The sequence below is a fragment of the Sorghum bicolor genome, chromosome 8, assembly GCF_000003195.3.
Source record: "Sorghum bicolor cultivar BTx623 chromosome 8, Sorghum_bicolor_NCBIv3, whole genome shotgun sequence".
NCBI classification, from domain to species: Eukaryota; Viridiplantae; Streptophyta; class Magnoliopsida; order Poales; family Poaceae; genus Sorghum; species Sorghum bicolor.
Genome location: NC_012877.2, coordinates 7,092,626 through 7,118,124, shown reverse-complemented (window position 1 = coordinate 7,118,124; position 25,499 = coordinate 7,092,626). Strand labels below are relative to the sequence as shown.

At 43.4% G+C, this 25,499-nt stretch overlaps 2 protein-coding genes across 2 annotated transcripts; both read left to right on the top strand.

The window, feature by feature from the left end:
- LOC8084736 (GDP-L-galactose phosphorylase 2) lies at nucleotides 9,732-13,336 on the top strand. The gene is made up of 6 exons (XM_002442909.2): nucleotides 9,732-10,367; nucleotides 11,032-11,132; nucleotides 11,656-11,961; nucleotides 12,048-12,233; nucleotides 12,389-12,649; nucleotides 12,752-13,336. The coding sequence occupies exons 1-6, from the start codon at nucleotides 10,250-10,252 to the stop codon at nucleotides 13,085-13,087; spliced, it is 1,308 nt and encodes a 435-aa protein (XP_002442954.1). The 5' UTR covers nucleotides 9,732-10,249; the 3' UTR covers nucleotides 13,088-13,336.
- Nucleotides 20,303-24,866, top strand: LOC8082784 (probable LRR receptor-like serine/threonine-protein kinase At3g47570). The gene is made up of 2 exons (XM_002442908.2): nucleotides 20,303-24,132; nucleotides 24,237-24,866. Exons 1-2 carry the CDS (start codon nucleotides 21,147-21,149, stop codon nucleotides 24,602-24,604), a joined length of 3,354 nt encoding a protein of 1,117 aa, XP_002442953.2. The 5' UTR covers nucleotides 20,303-21,146; the 3' UTR covers nucleotides 24,605-24,866.

The window sequence follows — 25,499 nt, the reverse complement described above, 5'->3', positions numbered from 1 at the left end:
TATATATATAGGCAAAAACTCTTTATTTGGTTTTTTTCATAGTTATGTATATTTATATTTTAATATAGTATAAATATAAAGATAGATAGAAATACTTATCGGGATAAATGGGGTTGCTCTCCCCCAAGCTGAATTTTGACGTGATTTATCTTGATGTAGCTAGCAGGTGGCAGAGGTGTATTTGAAAGTCAGCAGCATTCTGACAGCGATTAAAATGTCCTCCGTCTGCTAGTCTTCTTGATTCTTGAATTCTGTGGAGCTCAAATAGACAACAAAGCTTTGTGGAACTGATTAAGTGTTAGCATAAATATCTAGCCTTCATCATGTTGAGACTCCTCAATAAATGTTACTCTCTATTTTTATATTTTCATTTTATAAAGCATAAAAAATATTTATTTTATTTTTATGCCACCACAGTGAATGTACTTATGGGTTTTATGCCACTCGTATACTCACATGGGGCTTACTGTTTTTTAACATTTTTATTTTCTTTTTAGGATAGTATGAACATAATTAACTAAGTGAACTATTTTAGATAATAGAAAGAGAAAGGATAACTACCAAGTTTACCTCTTGGCAAGGCGTTCGGTGTTTTTTAAGTCCTCCGAACGGGACTCTCCGTTTTCTTCAGTTGTCCTGGGATTCATTGGATGGCGGAGTCGGTACTTCTGGCGGCGCCTCTTCTTCATGTATAGTTATTTTCTCTTTCCACACATGACTCGGTGCTACAGTCTCCTCTGGATAATTGTGTTTAAACTGTACGTCTTCTGACCTTACTACTTCTCCTTCATAGTCTGCCCATCCATCCTTGATGATCTCCCTCCTCTGGTTGCGGTTGCGTCGTTTCGTGACCTGCTTAGAGTCTTCAACGATATAGTTAGGGTCAGTAAAATAGCGGCGTACCTTCTCTGAGAGGAAGTGCATATGGACTTCTCCAGTTCCAATGTAGATGATTGCTTTAACGGTGCTGAGGAACGGTCTACCAAGGATAATGGGTGGATTGTATTCGTCTTCTCCCATGTCAATAACCTGAAAGTCTGTGTAGACGAAATGATCGTCTATTTTGATAGGGACATCAATTACTATTCCTTTAACTTCTCGAAATGTCTGATCTGCCATCTGGAGCTGAATGTATGTTGGTTTTAGGGGCATGGCTCCGAACAAGAGTCGATAGGTGACTGCGGCCATTATGTTGATGCCTCATCCGGTGTCGCAAGTCGTCTTGTAGAAGTTATATCCATTTATGGAGCAATAGATGCTTGACATTCCTGGGTCATCCTTCTTGGTCAGACACGGTGACTTAAGTTGATGATCTTGGCCTCCATGCACTGCAGTGACCATCTTAGCTGACTCGGTCCACACTTGCTTGTTCCTGTTCCTCCTGTTGGTCCTCTTCCTTGGTTCATGTCTGGATTGATCTGGGATTTGTGTAGTCTTGTTCTTGAAGAAAAATGTCTCCTTTCTCCCTTTGATGTACAAACTGATCTTGGCAGCACTAACGTAGATGACAGCTCCCGAGGTGTTTAAGAATAGCCTCCCTAAGATAATGGGTGCCCTCTCATCATTACCGGTCTCTATCACCACGAAGTCTGCTAGGGCATACAAGGTACCAACTCGGACACAGAGGTTCTTCAATATTCCCTTAGCGAAACTTAATGCCTAATCTGCAAACTGCAAACACATGGTTGTTTCTAATAAAGGATATGTAAAAAAATTTTCATAGAGTACCCTGGGCATAATGTTGACACTAGAGCCAAAGTCGCAGAGTGCTTCTGGGATGTCCACCATGCCGATGGCGATCGGGATGACGGGGCGTCCTGGATCACCTCTCTTGACCGGCAGAAGATCAGTAGTAACTTCAGTGACGGGGTTACTCCAATTCCCTGCATCAAACATGTCTACAAGATTTGCAGATTCTAATCCTTCCGGTTGTGATGGTATATCGGGGTTAGTAGTAGGAACAGCAGCAGCTATTTAATTTAACTGGGATTCAATCGTTTTATTAAAGCTAATTTGATTCTTGATGGCAGTAGAGAAATTATCCATTCTATTATTTATATTTTCTAGCATTTTATCATTTAATGCCAATTTCTTAGATAGGTTATCCATTAGCTTTCCTTGATTAGACATTAACTCTCTCAGAGGTGAAAAATTATTATTATTGTTGTAAGAATTGTTACCTTGATAATTACCTGAGTAGTTAGGCCTCTGTTGATTCCAACCTTGATTTTGTTGAGGACGGTTGTAGTAGTAGTTGTTGTTGTTGTTGATGATGTAGTTCACATCCTCAAGCATCTCAAGGCAGTGATTGCCTGAGTGTTCCGTATCTCCACACTCCTCACAAGTCATGTGAGAGTCGTAGATGTGCATAACTTCCTTCTTATCTCTAGCTCTATCGTCGAGCTTCTTCATGAGCAGGTCTAGCTTTGCAGACAGCATGTCTACCTCCTTGAGCTGATGCATACCTCCACCTCTCTTGCGTGTCTGGGTCCTCTCTTCATTCCAGCCTTGGTTGGACACCATCTTCTCCACAAGAGTTGTGGCTTGTGATATGGTAAGTGATAGAAATGCTCCTCCAGCTGCAGCATCCATGGTTTCTCGGGCACTATTGCCGAGCCCATGATAAAACGTCTGCATTAATAGCCAATTCTCCATTCCATGATGGGGACATTCTAGGATGTAGTCTTGGAAGCGCTCCCAAGCTTCTGGAACGGATTCATCATGTTGTTGCTGAAAACTTGTAATCTTCCCACGGAGAGCATTGGTCTTGCCCATGGGAAAGAACTTAGCCAGAAAGTTCATAGAGCAGAGTGCCCACGTAGTATTCTTCTCCTTTGTAGCGTAGAACCACTGCTTCGCTCTTCCTAACAGTGAGAATGAGAAGATTCGTCTCGTGATTTACAGTCAAACTGTGTGATTAGTTTTTGTTTTTGTCTATATTTAATGCTTCATGCATGTGCCGCAAGATTCGATGTGACAGGGAATCTTGAAACTTTTTGGATTTCGGAGTGAACTAAACAAGGCCCTAGTGGAACGAAGCATTAATCCATCGCAGCCAATCAGTGATCCGTGATCCGTGGAGACGCGTATATATCTCATCGTCCATATATATTTTTGTTGATATGTACGGCCTCAGCTCATGCACGTATACATATGCATGCGTTTCGGCTTTTTTAGTGCCAGCGTGGCACTAGATAATAGAGTAGTATCAGTACATATGAAAGACAAAGAGAAGCAACAAATTTCTTAATTACCGGCAAGCAGCCAAGTACGTACCAGTCGTACTAGCACTAGCTATCTATCAGTACGTGGCGACGTCGACGGCAGCAGCAGCAAGGTGCTGAAAGCTAGCCTTTGCGCGGTGCAAGAAAGGCGGCAACGTGGTCCCGTGGCAGTGCACCATGCCTGTGCGGCCCAAAACCACCGATGGGGCCGGGGAAGACGATATATGGGAGGCTGCCAGCCACACGAAACCACGGGGCTGCCGGCCTCACCACGTCGTACGTCGTCGGGTCACCCGCCGAGAGCTGAGCTCTCGTTTTTACGTGGTTCACATGCACCGCTGCTTCTCCGTCGTCCACCCGGCCGGCGTCCCCGGCGGCGGCGCGCGGCCCCGTGGGCATCGATCGATCGCCGTCAAGGTTACCGTGTTCAATTACACGTGTGTACCCCTACGTATAGACGACAACGTACGATGGATCAGATCGATCGTGTGAACGATTGAAATTAGCGCGCGCGGCTCATCCTCGAGAGACCCACTTGTGCGTGCTGCGCGCTTCGTCCGTAGTACCAGCAGCGCGAGGTCGACAACCTCATTAGCTGACTAGCATAGCAACTCCATGGGCCGAGTCCGTTCACTTGTTTTATAATTTCTCAATAAATTAGTGAATAATACTTTTAGATATGACTTTTCAGACAAGTAAACGGACTTGACCTGATTCAGTATACGTAGCATATAGAAGTACTTGAGGACTAGATGCGAGTCGATTATGGTTTCCTTAAACCTCAGTCGACACGTACGTATATATATTGTTCTTTCTTTCTTGGCAGTTGGATCAGTACTGGATGTGTACCGCTTTCATTGCCACCTCCAACCATTTTGCTTAATTACTCCGGTGTTGTGTTTGATCTCTCGACCACATCCCAACCTACTCCGTTGCCGCATATTAGCCGTACGTACCATAATATATGAGGTTTCTGTCTGTGTGCTACAGGGTTGCTTTTTCGTTGTCATCATCCAACTAGACACTACCTCTAGTTATCTCAGCCATTCAAAAGCCCACCCCATCGAAAATATATAGAAAAAAATGTTTATCAGGTGAAACTTGTGGAGGTTTTAGCCGTTTGATGCATGGCTCGATACAGTGGCGGAGCAAGTAATTTTATAGAGTCTGGGCTACTTGATCGTGCTAAAATAAAATCATATTATCCTAGCTAGATCGCTTCACATGCTCATGCTCGTTCGTTAATGTGTCAGCAGCAGCCAGCAGCTAGCTCATGCTCATGCTTTTTTGCATGCTCATGCTCCTGCGCGGTAGCATCTAATGTGTCAGCAGCAGGCAGCAGGAGGAGCCCCACCACCTGCCGCCAGTGGCTCGATAGATTTTGTACGAGCAATCTCCTGTTCTCTTGTTCGTCGAATCTATCAATTATTCAACAGTATTTTTCTCTCACAATAAATCAGTGAACAATAATAATAAATCAGTGAACAGTACTTTAAGTCATGGTTTATCAGCTAAATAAACAGGCTTGCAAGCTGAGTTCTATTTGTTTGAGTTATTAATTAGATTGATCCACGACTTGTTGAAATAAGCGAAACACCAAATTTTTAGTCATGGGACATTAGAGTGGTAGAAACCCAATTTCATCACCCTATTATTTGTAGGATTGTCGATCAACTCTCAAGCTAGAAAAAGTGGATTTGTTAAAAGGGGCTAGCAGAAGGATATTGGTCAATATATGCAAAGTCTATGCTGGTATACGTACTTGGCTATGGCCATAGACCTTCCACCTCGGGCGATCAAGGCTATCGTCAAGGCTTGTTGGGCACTATGATGGGATGTTTATAGTTGCCAAAAAAAAACAGAACCTAACCATTAGGAGCATTCTTAGGCCTTGTTTAGTTCCTAAAAAATTTTACAAAATTTTTCAGATTCCCCGTCACATCGAATCTTTAGACACATGCATAGAGTATTAAATATAGACGAAAATAAAAACTAATTGCACAATTTGGTCGGAATTGACGAAACGAAACTTTTGAGCCTAGTTAGTCCATGATTAAATGATATTTGTCAAATACAAACGAAAGTGTTATAGTGTCGATTTTCCAAAATTTTTTAGAACTAAACAAGGCCTTACAATAATCTCCACTAGAAACGTCATCTAGTCCCTAGAAAACTCCGAGAATAAAGTTTTCAATCTACGCTTAGCCTTAGCCTCCTCGTTTCTCTACCACTGTTTAAGAACTTCTTCAATAGGTTTATGAGCTGTTTAGAACTATTTTATGCAAAACGTGTATTTTTGAAACATCTTCACATGTAAAAAAACTTCTTAAAACATGCTCCCCCAAGGGATTGGTTTGGGATAAAATCGAGAATTGTTAGGCCCCATTTGGCTGCACTTTAACTCAGCTCTTGCTGCATTTTGAAAGTAAAACACCGTAGGATAGCTACTAACAAGGGCTGCTTCTCCGTGCTTCAACTTGCTCTGCTGCATGGAGGCAGAGGTCTAAGTTGAAAGAGCATGGTTTCAAAAAGTTTACCTAACTTCACCTTCATCAGTAGATCTGCTCGTGGAGTTGAAGCTAAAACAACTCTATTTGTGAAGCGGAGTTATGCCAATATGACCTAAAATAATAATTGTGACGTGTGTGTATAAAATTTGATTTGCGACGTAAGACAACCCTACACACGAGTCGAGAAAAACCTCTGAGTCTCCATATATATATATATATATATATATATATATATATATATATATATATACACTAGGTAGCATACCCGTGCGTTGCTACGGGACAGTTAGACTTTTGTACTAAATCCATATGTATCGCATGATAAGATAATAATACTACGAAATTAAAAATCAACATTAAAGTGATATTTAATAAAAAAACAGAGTTCATAAAATTAATACAGACACAAAGTGCTTGTGTATAAAACATGACATGTGAAAAACTACTTTCCATCTAGCAGTGTTCTCGAAGGGTTTAGCTTCTTAGAATGCTCTGGCCTTGTTTAATTTGACCCAAAATTCAAAAAAAATTCAAGATTTTATGTCACATCGAATTTGTGGCACATGCATGGAGCATTAAATATAGATAAAAAATAACTAATTGTATAGTTTGCCTATATTTTGTGATACAAATCTTTTGAACCTATCCTATAATTTGTGATACGAATTTTTTGAACCTAATTAGTCCATGGTTAGACAATAATTATCAAATGTATACAATTGAAAATGCTACAATCCCCCGAAAACTTTTCACTCAGAGAACTAAACAAGGCCTCAATAGCCCTAAGAAGTAGGAGGGACACACCTTCCAGAACCCTGATATGATGGCTCCTTTCTAACTTTGATTTACCCTGCAAGCAATCATGCATTGAGAACTCTGATATGAACACAAAAAGAAGTGGACATATATAGAATCCAACTATAAGTTAACTTGAAGCAAAACTAATCTCTGGAACAAATAAATGTATCCTAATTTCCAAAAAAAAGTACAATTGGATTTTATGAAATATACACCGATACGAGAAAAGGAATTTTAGACACATAAATAAAAAAAATATTGTTTGACCAATAGTGTTGTACAATTCCAGGGCATTCTTAGTAGTTCAAATCCTAATTTGGTCATTAAATTAGTATTAATACACTTTTGATAACACATTGTTTAGGAAAAAAAGCTATCACACGACACATGTATCTGCCTAAACACTTCTTTGCCTCTTGGCTTTGGTGAGAGTTGTACCTTGGTAGTCCATATTTGGGAAGGAGATGTGGCATCTAAATGATCTGACCATAGAATAGTCGAGACTTCACTACGGTATTACATCGTGTATGATAGGCCTTCATCTTCCAACAACTACCATGGAGCAGTTTTCTGAAAATGGAGCAGTAGCTTGCTATATCTGAAAATGACATGTTCTGGACATAATGCAACCTCTGAACTATGAGAAAGAACAAAGAAGCCTTGCCGATGGTCAAAGAGCTACAACTGTTGTTTCACAAGATACTAAACATGCAGGCTCTCTCAGATATGCTGTGGCTAGCATCAGATGAGGGCTAAAACAATAACTCTTTAGTATGATCGAGACCTCATTCAACTCACACACATGATAAATTACTAAGTATCGTACTTCTTTTTTTAACCCAAGTATGGTTTTGAATGACTCATAACAAGCTTGTTGCACATGTTGTCATAGAATGCTAAATCGTACATCCGTGAAACTCTTATGTGCATTGCTAATCTGAGTGTGATTTGTTTCTTATTGCAGTGAACTCCACCTAATGCATGTTTTGATGTTTGGAGATTCTTCAACAGGCTTCTTACTAAACTTAAATATGGAACTATCAGTCAAGCACATATTACTCTATTACCTTTGTTCAAATTGCATACCTACTGTAGGGGTTGTACTTGGAATTTTCAGTTTATTAATCTTTATTCCTCAGGCTCCTTCACTGCTGGTGTATTGATCAAGACAGCAAAGAGGAACAGACTCACTTATGCTATGCATGGGAAGACATTTTGTCATGTTCTCAGTTTTAGTATAAAGTTTTACTTAACCTGTCATGTTCTGTCACGCAAGGAAAAAAAGAACAGAGACATTTTGTCAAAGATGTTGCCCGCATTACATATGATGCTTAGGTGTCTGCTTTTGCACAGAAGGAGAGCAGGGAAGGGGTGGGCATACCCTGGTTGACCAACTGCGCCGCCGTGATGCTGCCGAGAGCCGGAGCAGCAGCAAGTTATCAGTTGGGAACACCAGGAACTCGGCGATGTCATCGATGGAAACTCAACCTTGAAGTGGCAGAGCTGCACCGACAGATGGAAAACTCAACCTTGAAGTCGCAGAGCTGCACCACCGCGGCGCCGCGGGAGGCCGGGAATGCGAACGCAGTGTCATCGGAGAACACCAGCCAACAGCTGTCGTCTAATGGGTGGACCACGAAGTCGAGGCCGGAGATGGACCTAGAGCCGACGGATTCCTCCGTGCAGCAGCAGGAACGGCGGCGGCGACAGCGGCGGCAGGACCAGCGGGAGGAATGCCAGCGACACGGCCACGAACAGGAACGCCAGCACCAGCTCCGCCGTGAAGTAGCCCGGCGGCACGGGCGGCGCCGCCGCCGCTGCCGCTGCCCGCGTTCCCTGCGGCCGGCCACGGTGTTGCTGCTTCTGCTGGCTCGACGGCACCGTGCATTGCGCCCCGGCGGTGAGGGTGAGGATCGCCTCTCCTCCTCGCCGACGACCTCCGGTTCATGGCGAACGGATGATGAGGCTGTACCGCGGGAGCTGGTGCTTGCTCCGACGGGATCAAGAAACAGAGTTGATGAGCCTCGGAGCTGCCGGCCACAAAGCTCATTCAGGATTTCAGACAGCGACTCAGCGAGTTGATCTCGCCGAGAGCTTTCTCCGATCAGCAGGTGAAGGGAAACCAGCAGATAGATTAGCTAGTCCTATTAGCAGATGTCGTCAACGCACGCATCCGTCTTGGCGTTCTGGAAGCACGCCGCATGGTAACGGAGGCGCTGCCGCTGCTCTTGTTCTGGGCGGCGGAGTAGGGCCGTCTCTGTGCACGCAACAGCCAGCACCGTGGGGAGCAATGTCGCGGTCACAAGGATAGCGAGAAGCAGGGAGGAGACCGACGCGATTGCGGGATGGAATTTGTGTTTCCTAATAATGAACTAATGATCGAGGTATACAGCATACGGCTTCAATCTTTCCTTGGATAAAGCTTTAATCTTTCCTTGATCTACGCAGTCCCATCCGCGGCACGCGAGGCGGCGAGGGTCATGTTCGCAGGAGTAGATGGCAGACGGACGAAGACAATAGCTGCACCAAAAAATGTCCACTCTTTAGTCTTTTTAGTTGTAAGAGATAAGTGCTATTCTTCTACACCAAAGTGTTATACTGAACGGAATTCAGTATCGTTCAGTATTCGCATTTCAGTATTGTTCAGTATTTCGCGGTCCTGAGTGTAGTATCGATACTGAACGTGGTTCAGTACTGCTCAGTATTTTTTCTGCTCAAATTTGACTTGCGGTGTAGAATAGCGCTGCCGTGTATATATATATATATATATATATATATATATATATATATATATATATATATATATATATCAAATAAATATATGTACATGTGAATGTCTGTGTACATAGCGTGTTCTTTTTTTTTTGAAAAGAAAACAAACGGGCCCTTTTGCTGAGAGAAAGCAGATGCTCCTGGTCCAGGAACCCCAGAACGCGAACCGTGAACCACCGGAGGAAAAAAACCGAACACAGAACACAACACAACGAGTACAGTAGTAATAACAGAAAGAAGACAAAGAAAAAATAACAGCACGCATAGAGCGCCGTGGTTCTGGCCATCTGGCGCTGCTGCAGAGAGGATCGGGGTCGTGTCGTGTCCGTCCGTTGAGATCCACCACACAGCAGCTCACGCACCAGCGGCACCACAAATCCGCCTCCCCCACCTCCTCCCCCCTATTTAATGCCACCCCGCCTCCTCCTCCCCCTCCCAGACCAAACCCAGCGCAACCCCCAACGCACCGCCGCTGCCGCCTCCCGCCTCGCCGGAGAGAACAGGAGAACCGACCCCGGGGCGCAGGGCCGCCTCGGCAACAGATTCCGCAACCGCGCAGCAGCCTGCCCCCTTCCTCCTCCCTCCCCTCGGGGCGTGGCCGAGTTGTAGGCAATCACGGCTAGCGTTGCAGCCCCCCGGCGCGGCCCCCCAGCTGCGCAGGTGGAGCCAACGGGGACCATCGCCTCCGCCGTCGCGGCAAGCCCCGCCCCGCACGGCGGCCGCGGGGCGCTGCCCTCGGCCGGAGGAAGCCCGTCCGATCTACTCTTCCTCGCCGGCGGCGGTCGGACCCTCTGAGCCGCCGCAGCCGCTCCTTTCTCTCTCTCTCTCTCTCACCCCCACCCCTTCCTCCTTGTCTAGCGAATAGCCCCTCTCTCTTAGCTAACCCCCCCCCGACCCCCGACGAGTTCTCACCCCGAGAGTAAACCCACCCACCCACCCGCCGGCATGGAGATGAAGCTCACCATCAAGAGGGTGCCCACCGTCGTCTCCAACTACCAGGACGACGCCGACAAGCCGCGCGCCGGCTGCGGGAGGAACTGCCTCGGCGACTGCTGCCTGCCTGGTGAGCCACCTACCCCACGCAATTCCTTATTTTTTACTCTCAAATCTGACGTCGTTTTCGTCCGGAATCCGGTTGAAAAAAAAATCAGGGGTTTGTATTGGATCCTGTCCCATTTTAAATCGTGCCCGGAAGATTCGTGCATGCTTCGTTCACAAAATTCCCAAACTTTGTACAGCAAAAGGTGTCGTTTGTGCTCCAGAAAGTTGGGGGGCCTTTGCACCTCAACAGTCGCAACAGGGTGTTGCTTTTTTTATCTGCACTATTTTTAATCCTCCCTCCGGTTAAAAATTGCTACCGCCAGTAGTTTTCGGGTAACAACTGACTGTTACCCCTCCTCGAATTGGGTTGGATTAAATGAGGATATAGTAATGAACAAACATCTTAGCCAACTGTAGATATTTATCATAAATTCTCAGTCGGGACCCCCGGCCATCATATCATAACTAACGCAAGCAAAACAGAGAGCCTTTTGTATTATTATGTGCCTATTGTATGCCTCACTGGAAAATATGGTTTCTTTCAACTCTCAGTTTGAAACTCACTGAGACATCAGCTCTGCATGTACCAAAAAAAAAGTAGTAGTATTATTTGCTTCACTTGACATGAAAGTAGCAAATCATGCTGCACTTTTATTGTATTAACATTTCCATCTTTCTTTGAGCAGCTTCCAAGCTTCCCCTCTACGCGTTCAAGTTGAATCCGGCAAAGCGCTCGCAGGAGGGTGCTGCTTCAACCAAGCTGCTTGTTGATATCCTCCTTAGCGAGGTAAATAAAAGCTTGTGATTTTTGTTGGGACTTCAACTGTGCTAGTTTTAGGATATTAGGAATCAATTTATCTACATCTAGTCTAGTAAGAAATATGCAAATCTCTTAAAAAGTTGGGTAAACATATTTGGACCATTCTTGTAAGTGCAGTGTTGAGCAGTGGAAAAATCTGCCAGGCACAAACCGAACGGTCCTTAAGTGCACTTGAGCAGTAGCAAATGCATGCATGTACAACTTGTAAGATGATGATAGTTGCTGCCAGAATAGTGTCTAAGATCTTCAAATATGGACCATTCTTATTTTGATTAATATATACCTTACAATGGCACTAGAACTGGCACTGCTCTGGTTTTGAATGATATATGGACAGTTTTACGTTTTGTTCTGTAACACATTCTATAAAAGTAGAAAATACTTTATTGTGAAAGTTCGCTGAAATAGGTGAATAGTGAAGTCTACTTCTCATATTTCTCTTTTCGGGATTCAGATTCTGAGTTTAGTATTTTGCTTTGTATTCTGGCAGTGGGAAGACAGGATGGCCCGAGGCTTATTCCGCTATGATGTCACTGCCTGTGAGACCAAGGTCATCCCTGGCAACCTTGGGTTTGTTGCACAACTCAATGAAGGGCGCCACCTTAAGAAGCGCCCTACTGAGTTTCGTGTGGACCGTGTGCTCCAGCCATTTGACCCTGCCAAGTTCAATTTCACCAAAGTTGGCCAGGAAGAGGTTCTCTTCCAATTTGAGAATGGTGATGGTGATGACAGCTATTTCCTGAATGACGCTCCAATCATTGCTGTTGATCGTGCTCCAAATGTTGTTGCTATCAATGTACATCTCTCATTCACACTTGCAATCCAACTTCCATTCTATCTCGCCTATTCTTGTTTCCAATGACTGTTTGTGATGGTTTGCAGGTGAGCCCAATTGAATATGGACATGTGCTTCTCATTCCTCGTGTTCTGGACCGCCTGCCTCAGAAGATTGATCCAGAGAGCTTCTTGCTTGCACTGCAAATGGCAGCTGAGGCAGCTAGCCCTTACTTCAGGCTTGGTTACAATAGCTTGGGTGCCTTTGCCACCATCAATCACCTCCACTTTCAGGTATTAAACTTCTGATGGTATCTAAATTTACTTCTTACTACAAAATCCTAATCAAATAGGAGCATATTCAGTATTGTGAAGATAGTGTTATTGTGGTAACTTCTTTTTTCGAAAATGTTGTTTAACTGAATGATAATATCTTGTTTTCTTTACAGGCATACTACTTGTCAGTGCCTTTCCCTGTCGAGAAGGCAGCTACCCTCAAGATCCCTCTTTCTGAGGACACAATGAAGAATGGAGTGACCGTGTCCAAGCTGATAAATTATCCTGTGAGAGGCCTGGTATTTGAGGGAGGGAACACACTGGAGGACCTGGCAAATGTGGTTTCCAATGCTTGCATTTGGCTGCAGGACAACAATGTGCCTTACAACGTGCTCATTTCTGACTGTGGAAAGAGGGTCTTCCTGTTCCCCCAGGTAAAATCATTACACAATTTCTGGGTTTTGTAGAATCTGGACTGAATTGGTGGAACTCTCTTTGTGATGTTCTAACAAACTTTTATCTCTTCAATAATGCAGTGTTATGCAGAGAAGCAGGCTCTGGGTGAAGTGAGCCAGGAGCTGCTGGACACTCAGGTGAACCCAGCCGTGTGGGAGATAAGTGGCCACATCGTGCTGAAGCGGAGGAGCGACTATGAGGAGGCATCTGAAACCTCTGCGTGGAAGCTCCTCGCTGAGGTCTCCCTCTCTGAGGAGCGCTTCGAGGAAGTGAAGGCGTACATCTTCAGCGCTGCTGGCCTGGTTCTGTCTGACGAGGAAGAGGAGGAAGCCAGTGAGGGCAAGGGCACCACCACCTTTGCTCCTGTCCCAGTTTCCCCAATGCCTGTCGCTGAAGGCTGCCTCGTCCACCAGTGAGTCCGTGGACTGGCTGTTGTGTGTTCCCGGTCTCCTATAGCTGTGCCGTAATAAAGGTCCGTTGGCACGGTATATGCTTGCGAGCCCTTGTGCTCTGCTGCTACTTTGCTCTCGTTTGTGTCCTGCTGCTCTCGTGGTGAACTCGGTAATTCAGTGCTCTGCAATATTAAGCAGAGGCTATTGTATTGTTTGGGTCGTTTGTTAATTATTACTAGAACTAAATGAAATGTGATAAACATTACTAGATCCGCTCTCTGTTTCTACCTTGTGGCTCTCTTTGTTATGTGCTGCATTTGCGTCGACTCTGTCATCGCTTACTCATGTTCATGATGTAACATTACATGAAACGGATTCTTGATGGTCCTACTAGAAAATCAGGCACGGTGATACAATGAAACTTTCCTAGAGGATTTGAAATTTACTAGAAAATCAGTTGTGGCTTTGTGGAGCTGGTCAGTCCATCTTTACTGGTTGGCTCTTGCAAATGTAGGTACAAACTTGATAACAGTTTGTGCTGCTTTGTGCATAACTCACCTGTATTCAATGGTTGAGTGAGGAAGAATGAAATTTGTTAAGCTTTTTCGATTTTTTTTGTGTCTTGAGTTTTCGTCAGGCTGCATTACAACATGGGGACCGACTGTAGGTAAGCTGAAGCCTTAAGGAAGCTATGGTGAACTAACAGGAGCCAAACTGCCTTACTTCCAGGCTTCAGTTTAACCAGAGCACATAAAATTTGGGATGGGTGTATCATGTGTATGTGTTTACTACCTACACTTAGAATTACCGATTGCTAGTTCCTCCATATCAGAGTTGCAAGTATGAACTTTTAATTTAATCGGGTTATCACAAATACGAAAACAAGATGAGGACCGAGATTGGTAGCAGGAAATAAACTTTATATTTTCTTTGTTGCTTTATTCAGAACTTCAGGTAAAAGTTACTTACCATACCTTCTCTGTATGATTTTCCTTCCTGCTGCAGAGGTAAAAGGACATACAACTTGCTACTTGCAAGGCGTATCAAATGAAAGGGTTGGTGATAAGACTAATCATAGTTGTAAATGCGAAGCATGCTGTCTGAAAATTTTTTTGGATGTCACATCGGATGTGTCGGAAGGATGTCGGGAGGAGTTTTTAGAAACTAATAAAAAAACAAATTACATAGCTCGTCAGGAAACTGCAAGACAAATCTATTAAGTATAATTAATCTATCATTAGCACATGTGGGTTACTATAGCACTTAAGGCTAATCATGGAGTAACTAGGCTTAAAGATTCGTCTCGTGATTTTTAACCAAACTGTGTAATTAGTTTATTTTTTTATGTACATTTAATGTTTTATACATGTGTCCAAAGATTCGATGGGATGGATGAAAAAATTTTGGATTTGAAACTAAACAGGGCCTAGCCTGTAATGTAGATGTAGGGAACAGTGAATCTGATTGCCTTTATTCAAGGAACAGTGTATCTCCATCCTAAATTTCTATACGGATTTTGGAATCACTTCAATACATTTTAGGGACGATTTAGTTTGCAGCTCAAGCGAACATGTTGCTTCTTCAGATAAACTTTTTCCGAGATGTTAGATTAGTGTACCAAATCCAACATGATCATGTATCGTTGGCCTCTGATTCCTTTGTGTGGTTCACTTATGTTGCTGGGATGGATGCGGATGGGATGAACAATCTGTGTGGATCAGGGTGAGTGGCATAACTCTTGTTTTTCTGCGTTGTTTTGGTTCCTCTTAATTGGATGGAATCAGGAGCAGCAGACCTGTGGCCAGAACCATTGCCTTGCTGAAATGGCTTTTGCAGGTGCAGCCAGGCCTGGAAACTGATGTGATCCAGCCCACCAGCCCTAATCCTACCCCCGGTCCTAAATATTTTAGTTGTGGCTTGTTGATAATCTAAACAGGCTCTTAAATGGGCGGATTGCTAGGATTTGGGTGCGCTTGTGTGGGAAAAAGTCTCTAAGCTATTCTTCCTAAATGCTAGAAATAGAGATTTCGATGAAAAATTATCCTCTAACAGCTTCTCTAAATAGTCATCTAAATATAGCCATTGTTTATTCCAGATTTTTCGCCAGTCAAATATAGAAGATGAGAATGACTCTCTAGAGTGACTTTTATGATAGTCTGCCTTTTCTCCCTCAATTCCCAAATCGGGCAAATCACCTTCCTAAACTTTTCAAACCATGCATTTTACTTCTCTGGAGTGGTTTTGAATGTGGTTTTGCTACAATGACGGTGGTTTTGTCATTTTCTTTTTTGTTTCGGCTGAATTTTTGAAAAATTATAATAAATCATAGAAAAATCATAAAATAGAAAATTTATTTTTTGGACTCGACATGAGTAGATCTACACAGTGAGTATATTTATGGTATGCTTTAGTAAGTTTTGCTACGAAGATTTTGTTTTTTGTTTTTTATTTATTTCAGCTAAATCTTTGAAAAATCATAGTAAATTACAAAAAAATTATAAAATGAGAAATCTAATTTTGTTAGACTCCATATAAGCAAATCTACAGAGTGAACATATAATATAATATGCTTTAGTATATTTTTTGTTGTAGCTTTAGATTTATGCTTTTGTGTAATTAATTGAAATAATTCATAGCTGCAGCTTCTATTATTATTTTGTTGAACTAAAACATACGATATTATATATTTACTGTGTATATATACTCATGTGAAGTCCAACAAAATTAGATTTTCTATTTTATAATTTTTCTGTGATTTACCATAATTTTTCAAAGATTCAGCCAAATAAATAGAAAAAGAAAAAGACAAACCTTCGTAGCAAATACTTTATACTAAAGCATACCATATTATATGTTTACTATGTAGATATACTCATGTGGAGTCCAATAAAATTAGATTATATATTTTCTAATTTTTCTGTGATTTGTTATGATTTTTAAAGATTCAATCGAAATAATTTGTTAAAAAGACAAAAACACAGTCACTGTAGCAAAATCACAATTCACTGTAGCAAAACCGCATTCAAAATCACTCCAAGGAGGTAAAATGCATAATTTAAAATGTTTTTTTAAAATAATTACACAGTGAACAATACTTTCTGTCAACCATTTAATAGTGTTTTTCTGTGACAACAAATCAGTGAACAATACTTTCTGCCATGACTTATCAGCTAAATGAACAGAACGTAGTTTCTATAAGCATTAATTTTCATAAACACTACATATAGAAACCATGGTCCTAATAGATAGTTTCTAGAGAATAATTTTTTATTTAATCACATACATTCTCTCTCCATTCTCTATCAACTAGATCTCTTCATGTCTAGGTTCTAGTGCAGATATGGTTTCTAATTTAAACTTGGATTCTATGCTTCAACAATTATCTTGTTACATTAGCAAAACGTTTAGATGATAATATAATTAATATCTATAAAACTAAGGTGATTTTTGCATTGGAGCATTCTAATTAGTTTGACATAATTTAAAAAGTTGAAAAAGATAGTTTATTTAATTTTGAAGTTAAGGATGAAAACAGATTTTAGTGAAAATTAGAGAAAGAAAAGTAGACTTTTTGCCCTTGCTTGCGTCGTCAATGGAGATTGGACCACAGGAAATGTGGGCCCATGAGATAAGTAGCATTCTCTGTTTAACTGCGCTCCTTCCCGGGAGACGACGGCTCATAAAATACAAAATATTAATTATTTTAGAGTCATGAAATGTAAAATACCAAAATTTTTAGAGTTATATTTAGTTCTATCTAAAATGCAGAATTTATTATTCTTATAAAGTCTCTTGAGGTTTTTTTGGATTTTTTTTTGTCTCTTGACGCCAAGGCCTTGTTTAGTTCCAATTTTTTTTATAAGTACTGTAACACTTTTGTTTTTATTTGACAATTATTATCTAATCGTGGATTAACTAGACTCAAAAGATTTATTTTGCGATTTACAGATAAATTATGTAATTAGTTTTTTGTTTTCGTCTATTGTGGGGGTATAAACCCCTATACCCTCATGGGCCTATATGGACCGCACCATCAGAGGTGGCTCGGCCCACAAGATGAAGACGTGCGGCGCACGACTGGTCGGCGTGCACCGCAAGGCTACAAGATTTTGTACCAAATAGGATACTTTGCTTGTAACTCTGTCCCTTCAGGATATATAAGGAGGGGCAGGGGTCCCCTAGAGGACAAGTCATACATCATATTCTCTCAACACAAATCAATACAACCAGACGCAGGACGTAGGTATTACGCCAACTCGGCGGCCGAATCTGGATAAAAAGCTTGTCCGTGTCTTGCGTCACCATCGAGTTCGTAGTTTGCGCACCGTCTACCGATAAACTACTACCGTGGGTATACCCCAAGGTAGACTGCCGACCAGCTTTTGTCGACAGTGGCGCGCCAGGTAGGGGGTGTGCGTACAGCTCTCCCGACGAACAAGATGGCCATCATCCTCGACTTCGCGGCCATGGCGGGCGACTTCACGTTCACCGTCAGCTTCAACAACTTCACCGCCATGATCACGGAGGAGGTGTAGATCCGATCTGTGCCAACCACTTCTTCATTGACGTCGGCGGCGGCTTCAACCACGCTGGCTACGACTCCGACTACTCCAGCAACGTCTCCGACCACGCCGACAACGCGTCACCCGCTTCCCTGCTACAAAGGGAGGCAGATCGACAACACCGACCTGCTCGGGCCATCGACCAAATTGTTTGGCCTACTTGCTCTGATCACTAGTCGCAATAATAATCGCCGCGAAGAACGGCGCTACGACAACCGCGACCACCATCATGACAACAAGTCAAGCAACTCTCCCGACCAGACTTTCGTCCAAAGATAAGTACAATTCTAATATTTTATTTATTTTTGGCATAATATCCTTGATATTATTACTCTTCAAAACAACTATTTTAGCCGACTAGTTTTTTCTCCTACACGAGCTTTCCAGAGCCGGTACTGTCTCCGACTCCCCCCTACACGTGCACGAGATCCGCCCTCTGCGTTCCGGGTGGTCGGCAGTAGCTCTCTGACGTGGCTGACAATCCTACGCGTGCCTAGGTTCCGCACCTCATGCTGATTGTTGGCTAGACCAGAGCTGGTACAAGCTCTAGGACGAATTAACTACTCGTGCTAATTTTATAACAAATCTAAAACTTATCTTAGTACTGATTTTTTATCTAAAGGTTATTTATACATCATGTACTACCAATTCTTTATATTTATTTTTCAGAAGTTTGGTCCAGTCGACAAGCTACGCTCGGAGACTCGTCAACTACTCCCTACGCTGTGTCCGGGGACTGCTCCGACCACCGAGCACGTTTACGTTCCCCACCACGCTCGGGGACTTGTCGACTACTCTCTATGCTGTGCTCGAAGACTGTGCCGACCACCGAGCACGTTTACGTTTCCAACCACGCTCGGGGACTTGTCCACCGGTCCCTACGCCGTGCTCGGGGACTGTGCCGACCACGGAGCACTATACGCTCGGGGACTGTTCGACCAGCTCACCAATTTGAGAGTTTTGGGACTGTACCGACCACCGAGCACTATACGCTCGGGGACTGGTCGACCAGCCCACCAATTTGAGAATTCGGTGACTGTACCGACCACCGAGCGTTATATGCTCGGGGACTGGTCGATTAGTCTATTTAATTGCAGACGGACTGATAAATTCAATTTTTTAGACCTTGCTACAAGGCTCATACTTCGCCTTCCAGCAAGCTCGGGGACTACATCGGTACGATGCATCTGGCGATGCATCTCAGTTTCAGAATTTCTTTGAGGACTTTTCTTTTGACCCTGGCACCACGTGCCTACGTCACCTACTACCAGGCTCGGGGACTAAGTGGGCACACTTCACCTTGCGGTGAATATGCTTGCTTTTTTTAGGTCTATATTTTTCAGAAAAGTAAAGTGGGCACACTTCATCAGGAAAGAAATCTTTTTTAATTTAGAGCACCATGTATTCTTCGAACAACCTGCTTCTTCGATGTCAATGTTGATCAACTGTCTTTTGAGTTGGTCAAAATACTGTTGCAACTGTTTGAGCGACTTTCCTGCTTATTGAAGACATCAAGCCTCACTGATCGAAGAAGCTCAAGACGGCGTGTTACATCATAATACATGGTGCTCGGGGACTAGCTGTGGGGGTATAAACCCCTATACCCTCATGGGCCTATATGGGCCGCACCATCAGAGGTGGCTCGGCCCACAAGATGAAGACGTGCGGCGCACGACTGGTCGGCGTGCACCGCAAGGCTATAAGATTTTGTACCAAATAGGATACTTTGCTTGTAACTCTGTCCCTTCAGGATATATAAGGAGGGGCAGGGGTCCCCTAGAGGACAAGTCATACATCATATTCTCTCAACACAAATCAATACAACCAGACGCAGGACGTAGGTATTACGCCAACTCGGCGGCCGAACCTGGATAAAAAGCTTGTCCGTGTCTTGCGTCACCATCGAGTTCGTAGTTTGCGCACCGTCTACCGATAAACTACTACCGTGGGTATACCCCAAGATAGACTGCCGACCAGCTTGAAAAGTGTTGTAATATTCTATGTATGTGTTGTAATATTCTATGCATGTGTTGTAAACTATGCATGTGTTGTAATATTCTATGTGACGGAAAATCTTGAAAAGTTTTTGGTCTTTTAGGTGAAGGCCTTGTTTAGTTTCCAAAAATTCTCCGTCACATCAAATCTTACGGCACATATATAAAGTATTAAATATAAATAAAAGAAATAACTAATTATACAGTTTAACTGTAATTTGCTAAATGAATTTTTTAATCCTAGTTAGTTTATGATTAGATGATATTTGTCAAATACAAACAAAAATGCTAGTGTCTATTTTGCAAAACTTTGGAACTAAACAAGACCAAACAAGGCTCAAAATTCAAAACGGAGAATAACCACTTTTTTTGCAAAAAATTTTACATAATGTTTAGTTTTATTGTCTAAAATAATAGACCAAAATCCAATTTTTTTAGAAAAAAAAACTAAACACCCCCTTGCCTTGTTTAGTTCCAAAAAATTTTACAAAATGTGAACAGTATCGTAGACTAAGTAGGCTCAAAAGATTCGTCTCGTCAATTTCGATCAAACTGTATAATTAGTTTTTATTTTCATCTATATTTAATACTTCATGCATATGTCTAAAGATTTGATGCGACGGGAATCTGAAAAATTTTGCAAAATTTATAAGAACTAAACAAGGCCTTATTTCTCTCCGCAAAGCATCGGCGCGGCTCCCCATTCCTCTCCTCCCCCCGAGCGGCGGCGGCGGCGGCGGCTGCGCTCGGTACCGGGAGCGCCAAAAGCGGCGGCGGACTGGAGATGGCGGCGCTCCTCGTCTTCCCGAAGCAGCGGCGTGGCGCCCCATTCCTCTTCTTCTCTCCCGAGCAGTGGTGGCGGCGATTGCGAGGAGGAGGTGCCTACGAGGCAATGGCGACGGCTGCGAGGCAAGTTTCTTCTCTGATTTTGTCGATGGTCTGATGGTGAAATTGAAGTCTGATCTGCTGGTGATGTACTCTTGCGAATTGGTTATTATCAATCAGTTAGTAATGGTTACGGGTACTGTATTTTTTTTCTTTGCAAAACCGCTAAACAGGCTTAGCTGCTCTTAGCTGTTCCGGAGGACAACAGGTTAACAATCCATGATAAATGCAGGTGGTGCCCCTCGGCTCCCCGGCGATTCCCCTTTTTTAAAAAATAATTCAGCAACTCTCTTGCCTTTTTCTTTTTAAATGCCTGCACATGTTGGTTGATTTATTTGTATATACGATTCTCGTCGCCTTCCCGGAGGCCACGCAAACCATGGTCAGTTGGATCCAATCTTGAAACGCAGAGACCTGGAATTATAATTCGTTGTGCCATCACGGTTGACTAGTTGACCATGGTGGTAGATAATACGTCACTATCCCATAAATTTAATCAGAGTCACGACCATACTTTGAATTATCAGATAGCATCCTCAGGACCACGCGGGTGCAGTACAAGCTGCAAGGTGGCCACTTGACAATGGCAAATACGTAGCTAGTTTCCTTGTCGTCCCCACTTTGTACAGCTTTGTTCCTACTATGAAATTCCATTGGAAGATGGGCGGGGAGCAGCTCCACTCCATGGCCACCACTACATGCATTTCAATTGCCCTACTACTAGCTCTATCAGCGGCTGCCGTAGCTTCATCTCCTATCCCGATCGTCGGCAATGGCAACAGCAGCAGCAGCGACACTGACCTTGCCGCGCTGCTGGCTTTCAAAGCCCAGCTCTCCGACCCTCTCGTCATCCTTTCCGGCAACTGGACCACCGCTGTGTCCTTCTGCCACTGGGTCGGCATCTCCTGCAGCACCCGGCACAGGAACCGCGTCACTGCCGTGCAGCTGCAGCACCTTCCCCTCTATGGCGTCGTCGCTCCCCAGCTCGGTAACCTCTCTTTCCTTACCGTACTCAACCTCACCAACACCAGCCTTACAGGAGCACTCCCAGACGATCTGGGAAGGCTGCATCGCCTCAAAGCCATGGACTTCACGTTTAATGGCCTATCAGGAAGCATCCCTCCCGCAATAGGTAACCTTACCAGCCTGGAGGTCCTTGCCCTAAAGTTCAACCACCTATCTGGTCCAATTCCGGCAGAGCTGCACAACCTGCATAGCCTTAACCACATAAACCTCCAGAGAAATTTCCTAACCGGATCGATCCCAGACAATCTATTCAACAACACACCCTTGTTAACCTACCTCAACTTTGGTAACAACAGCTTGTCAGGATCGATACCATCTTGCATTGGCTCCTTGCCATCGCTCGAGTACCTAAAGCTGCAGGTGAATCATCTTGCCGGCGCAGTGCCTCCAGCCATCTTCAACATGTCCACTCTTCAGATTCTAGCACTCACCTACAACCACGGATTAACCGGTCCGATTCTTGGAAACGCAAGTTTCAGTCTCCCGATGCTGCAGGTGTTCTCCATCGGGTTGAATAGTTTTTCTGGACAGATTCCGTCAGGGCTCGTGGCGTGCAGGTTCCTGGAAAGTGTTGACATGACTGAAAATCTGCTTGAGGGCATTCTGCCAACATGGCTGGGAAGTTTAGTACGTCTCACTTTCCTTTCACTGGGTGGCAATAGCTTTGTTGGACCGATTCCTGCTGAGCTTGGCAACCTGACTATGCTGAGCAGCCTGGACCTCTCGGTCTGCAACCTGACGGGATCCATTCCTGTGGGGCTCGGACACATGAGCCAGCTCTCGTTGCTGCTGCTCTCTGCCAATCAGCTCAGTGGATCCATTCCGGCTTCTCTTGGAAACCTGTCTGAATTCGGATACATGGCACTGGATGGCAACCAATTAGTTGGTACAATACCGTCAGCACTCTGTGACATGAACTCCCTGTTTTTGATCAGTGTTTCAGAAAACAGGCTACAGGGGGATTTCAGCTTCCTGTCAGCTCTTTCCAACTGCCGGCAACTTTCTTACCTTGACATCTCGATGAATCGTTTCGTTGGGAGCCTCACTGAAAACCATATAGGGAATTGGTCCAATGAACTGCAGACATTCCGTGCGAATGGAAACAAGATAGTTGGTGAACTTCCAGCTGCAATCTCAAATCTCACTGGTCTCATTAGCCTAGAACTTTCAGATACCCAGCTGCGCAGCGCAATTCCAGAGTCTATGGCTATGCTGGAGGACCTCCAGTGGCTTGGTCTTCAAAGAAATAGCATGTTTGCCTCCATCCCATCAAATCTTGCCATGCTGAAGAATATGGTAAAACTATATCTTCATAATAACGAATTCTCCGGCTCCATTCCAAGGGACATTGGTAACCTGACAGTGTTAGAAGACCTTAGGCTGTCTAATAATAGGATAACCTGGACTATACCACCAAGTTTATTTCATATTGATAGCCTTATCTTCCTAGATCTTTCTGAAAACCTCTTGGAAGGAGAATTACCAGTTGATATAGGCTATATGAAGCAAATTAATGGCATGGATCTCTCTGCAAACCTCTTGGTCGGTAGTCTCCCAGATTCGATTGCACAGCTGCAAATGATGGCCTACTTGAACCTATCGCACAATTCATTCCACGGTTCAATCCCAATGTCTTTCATAAATCTAACCAGTTTGCAATTTCTGGACTTGTCATATAATCATCTTTCTGGTACAATACCAAATTATCTGGCCAACTTTTCCATCCTCGCTAGCTTGAACCTGTCTTACAATGAGCTACAAGGACAGATACCTGAAGGTGGTGTATTCTCAAACATCACCCTGCAATCCTTGATAGGGAATGCAGGGCTTTGTGGTGCTCCACGTCTAGGGTTTTCACAATGTCTACGTCCAAGAGGCTCTAGAAGAAACAATGGTCACATGCTGAAAGTTCTCGTACCTATTACCATCGTTGTAGTAACTGGAGTTGTAGCTTTCTGCATATATGTAGTAATCAGAAAGAGAAATCAGAAGCAGCAAGGTATGACAGTTTCTGCTGGTTCCGTTGACATGATCAGCCATCAGTTGGTTTCCTACCATGAGCTTGTTCGTGCCACCAATAATTTTAGTGAGAGCAACTTACTTGGATCTGGGAGCTTTGGAAAAGTTTACAAGGGTCAACTAAGCAGTGGTTTGATTGTTGCCATAAAAGTTCTAGACATGCAACAAGAGCAGGCCATAAGAAGCTTCGATGCCGAGTGCAGTGCACTACGCATGGCACGACACCGCAACCTAATCAGGATACTCAATACATGCTCCAACTTGGACTTTCGGGCACTAGTTCTTCCCTACATGGCGAATGGAAGTTTAGAGACACTTCTGCACTGCTCTCAAGAGACAACACATCAGCTGGGATTCCTTGAGAGACTAGGCGTCATGCTCGATGTGGCATTGGCAATGGAGTATCTGCACTATGAGCACTGCAATGTGGTCTTGCACTGTGATTTGAAACCTAGCAATGTATTGTTCGATCAGGACATGACAGCACATGTGGCTGACTTCGGCATTGCAAGGTTGCTAGCAGGTGATGACAGCTCTACCATCTCTGTGAGCATGCCTGGAACTATTGGATACATTGCACCGGGTATTTTCTGCTTGCTCAGATCTACTTCTCATTGGACCATTGATTAACTTAGATTAATGTATCAATCATGGCTTATTTTTCTTGTCTTTTTTTTTCTTAACCAGAGTATGGGGCACAAGGAAAAGCATCACGGGAAAGTGACGTGTACAGCTTTGGAGTTATGCTCTTGGAAGTCTTCACTAGAAAGAGACCGACGGACGCTGTTTTTGCTGGAAATCTAACCCTGAGGCAGTGGGTTTTTGAGGCGTTTCCGGCAGACCTTGTCCGTGTTGTTGATGATCAGCTACTACATTGGTTGTCTAGCTTCAATCTGGAAGCCTTTCTTGTGCCGGTATTCGAGTTAGGTTTGCTGTGCTCCAGTGACTCACCTGACCAAAGGATGGCAATGCGTGATGTGGTAATGAGGCTGAAGAAGATCCTAGCACAGTGCAACAAATCGGTTGCAGCTGCGCTCAACACAGCAGCACAGTGATCATGCATGATCGATCAACATAGTATATCTATGTTCCTGTTCTGCTTATAATCTAAACTGAGAAAAACATCAGCTGTAGCAACATCTACTTTGCCACCTAGTTTTCGCCTGTGCGCGAAACGACTTCTGGACAATGTAAACTGAGGGTGAATTAATGTGCTGCTTCGATTTGCTTATATTGAACTAAATTCCTAAAAGCTAGCTTGCAACAAAATGCAAGACGCCGATTAACAATGATGCTCCCTATGGAGAGTCGATCCTAGAGTGTGTGTAGCTTGTTTACTTTGTACCTGTCAAATAACCTGACGGATTTGTGAGCGTGAGACCCTTAAGTACTGTCTGAATTTAGCAAGTTGTCTCTAATAAAGTGCAGCCAAGGAGCACTCTCGGGCCTCTTTATTTTAAAGAAAAGATTCCAAATTACTCCCCTTTTTGCTTGTCTAAAAAGGGATAGCTGAAAGTATTATTCACTGACTTGTTGTGAGAGAAAATACTGTTGAATGACTGAAAGATTTAGCGGATAAGCTGAAGCGAACAGGCTTGGGAGGTCTATGTTTATATAAGCCATGAATTATCATACATGGTACAATTTACTCCCTCCATCTATTTAAGTTGGTCCAATTTACACCTTAAGAAGTTTTTCCTATTTTGTTTCTCTATTTACAAATTATGCTTTAGTTTCAAAATTTGTGAGGTGATAGAGGACATCGCATTGTGTATTAGAAAATACAATATGAACTTTTCCTCATTATGTTTTGCACAATATTGCATCTTTAGTGTTATATTCCCTAAGCTATCAAAATAGTGACAAAAATACTTGCAAAAGAATAGTGACACAACATTAAGATATATTTTCCTAACATAACTTATTATGATGTCCTCTAGGACCTCAAAA

Coding starts and splice junctions, on each gene's coding strand:
- LOC8084736 (XM_002442909.2), top strand. CDS start 10,250: ATGGAGATGAAGCTCACCATCAAGAGGGTGCCCACCGTCGTCTCCAAC. Junction 10,368..11,031: donor CGGCGACTGCTGCCTGCCTG/GTGAGCCACCTA, acceptor TTCTTTGAGCAG/CTTCCAAGCTTCCCCTCTAC. Junction 12,650..12,751: donor GGGTCTTCCTGTTCCCCCAG/GTAAAATCATTA, acceptor TCAATAATGCAG/TGTTATGCAGAGAAGCAGGC.
- LOC8082784 (XM_002442908.2), top strand. CDS start 21,147: ATGAAATTCCATTGGAAGATGGGCGGGGAGCAGCTCCACTCCATGGCC. Junction 24,133..24,236: donor TATTGGATACATTGCACCGG/GTATTTTCTGCT, acceptor TTTCTTAACCAG/AGTATGGGGCACAAGGAAAA.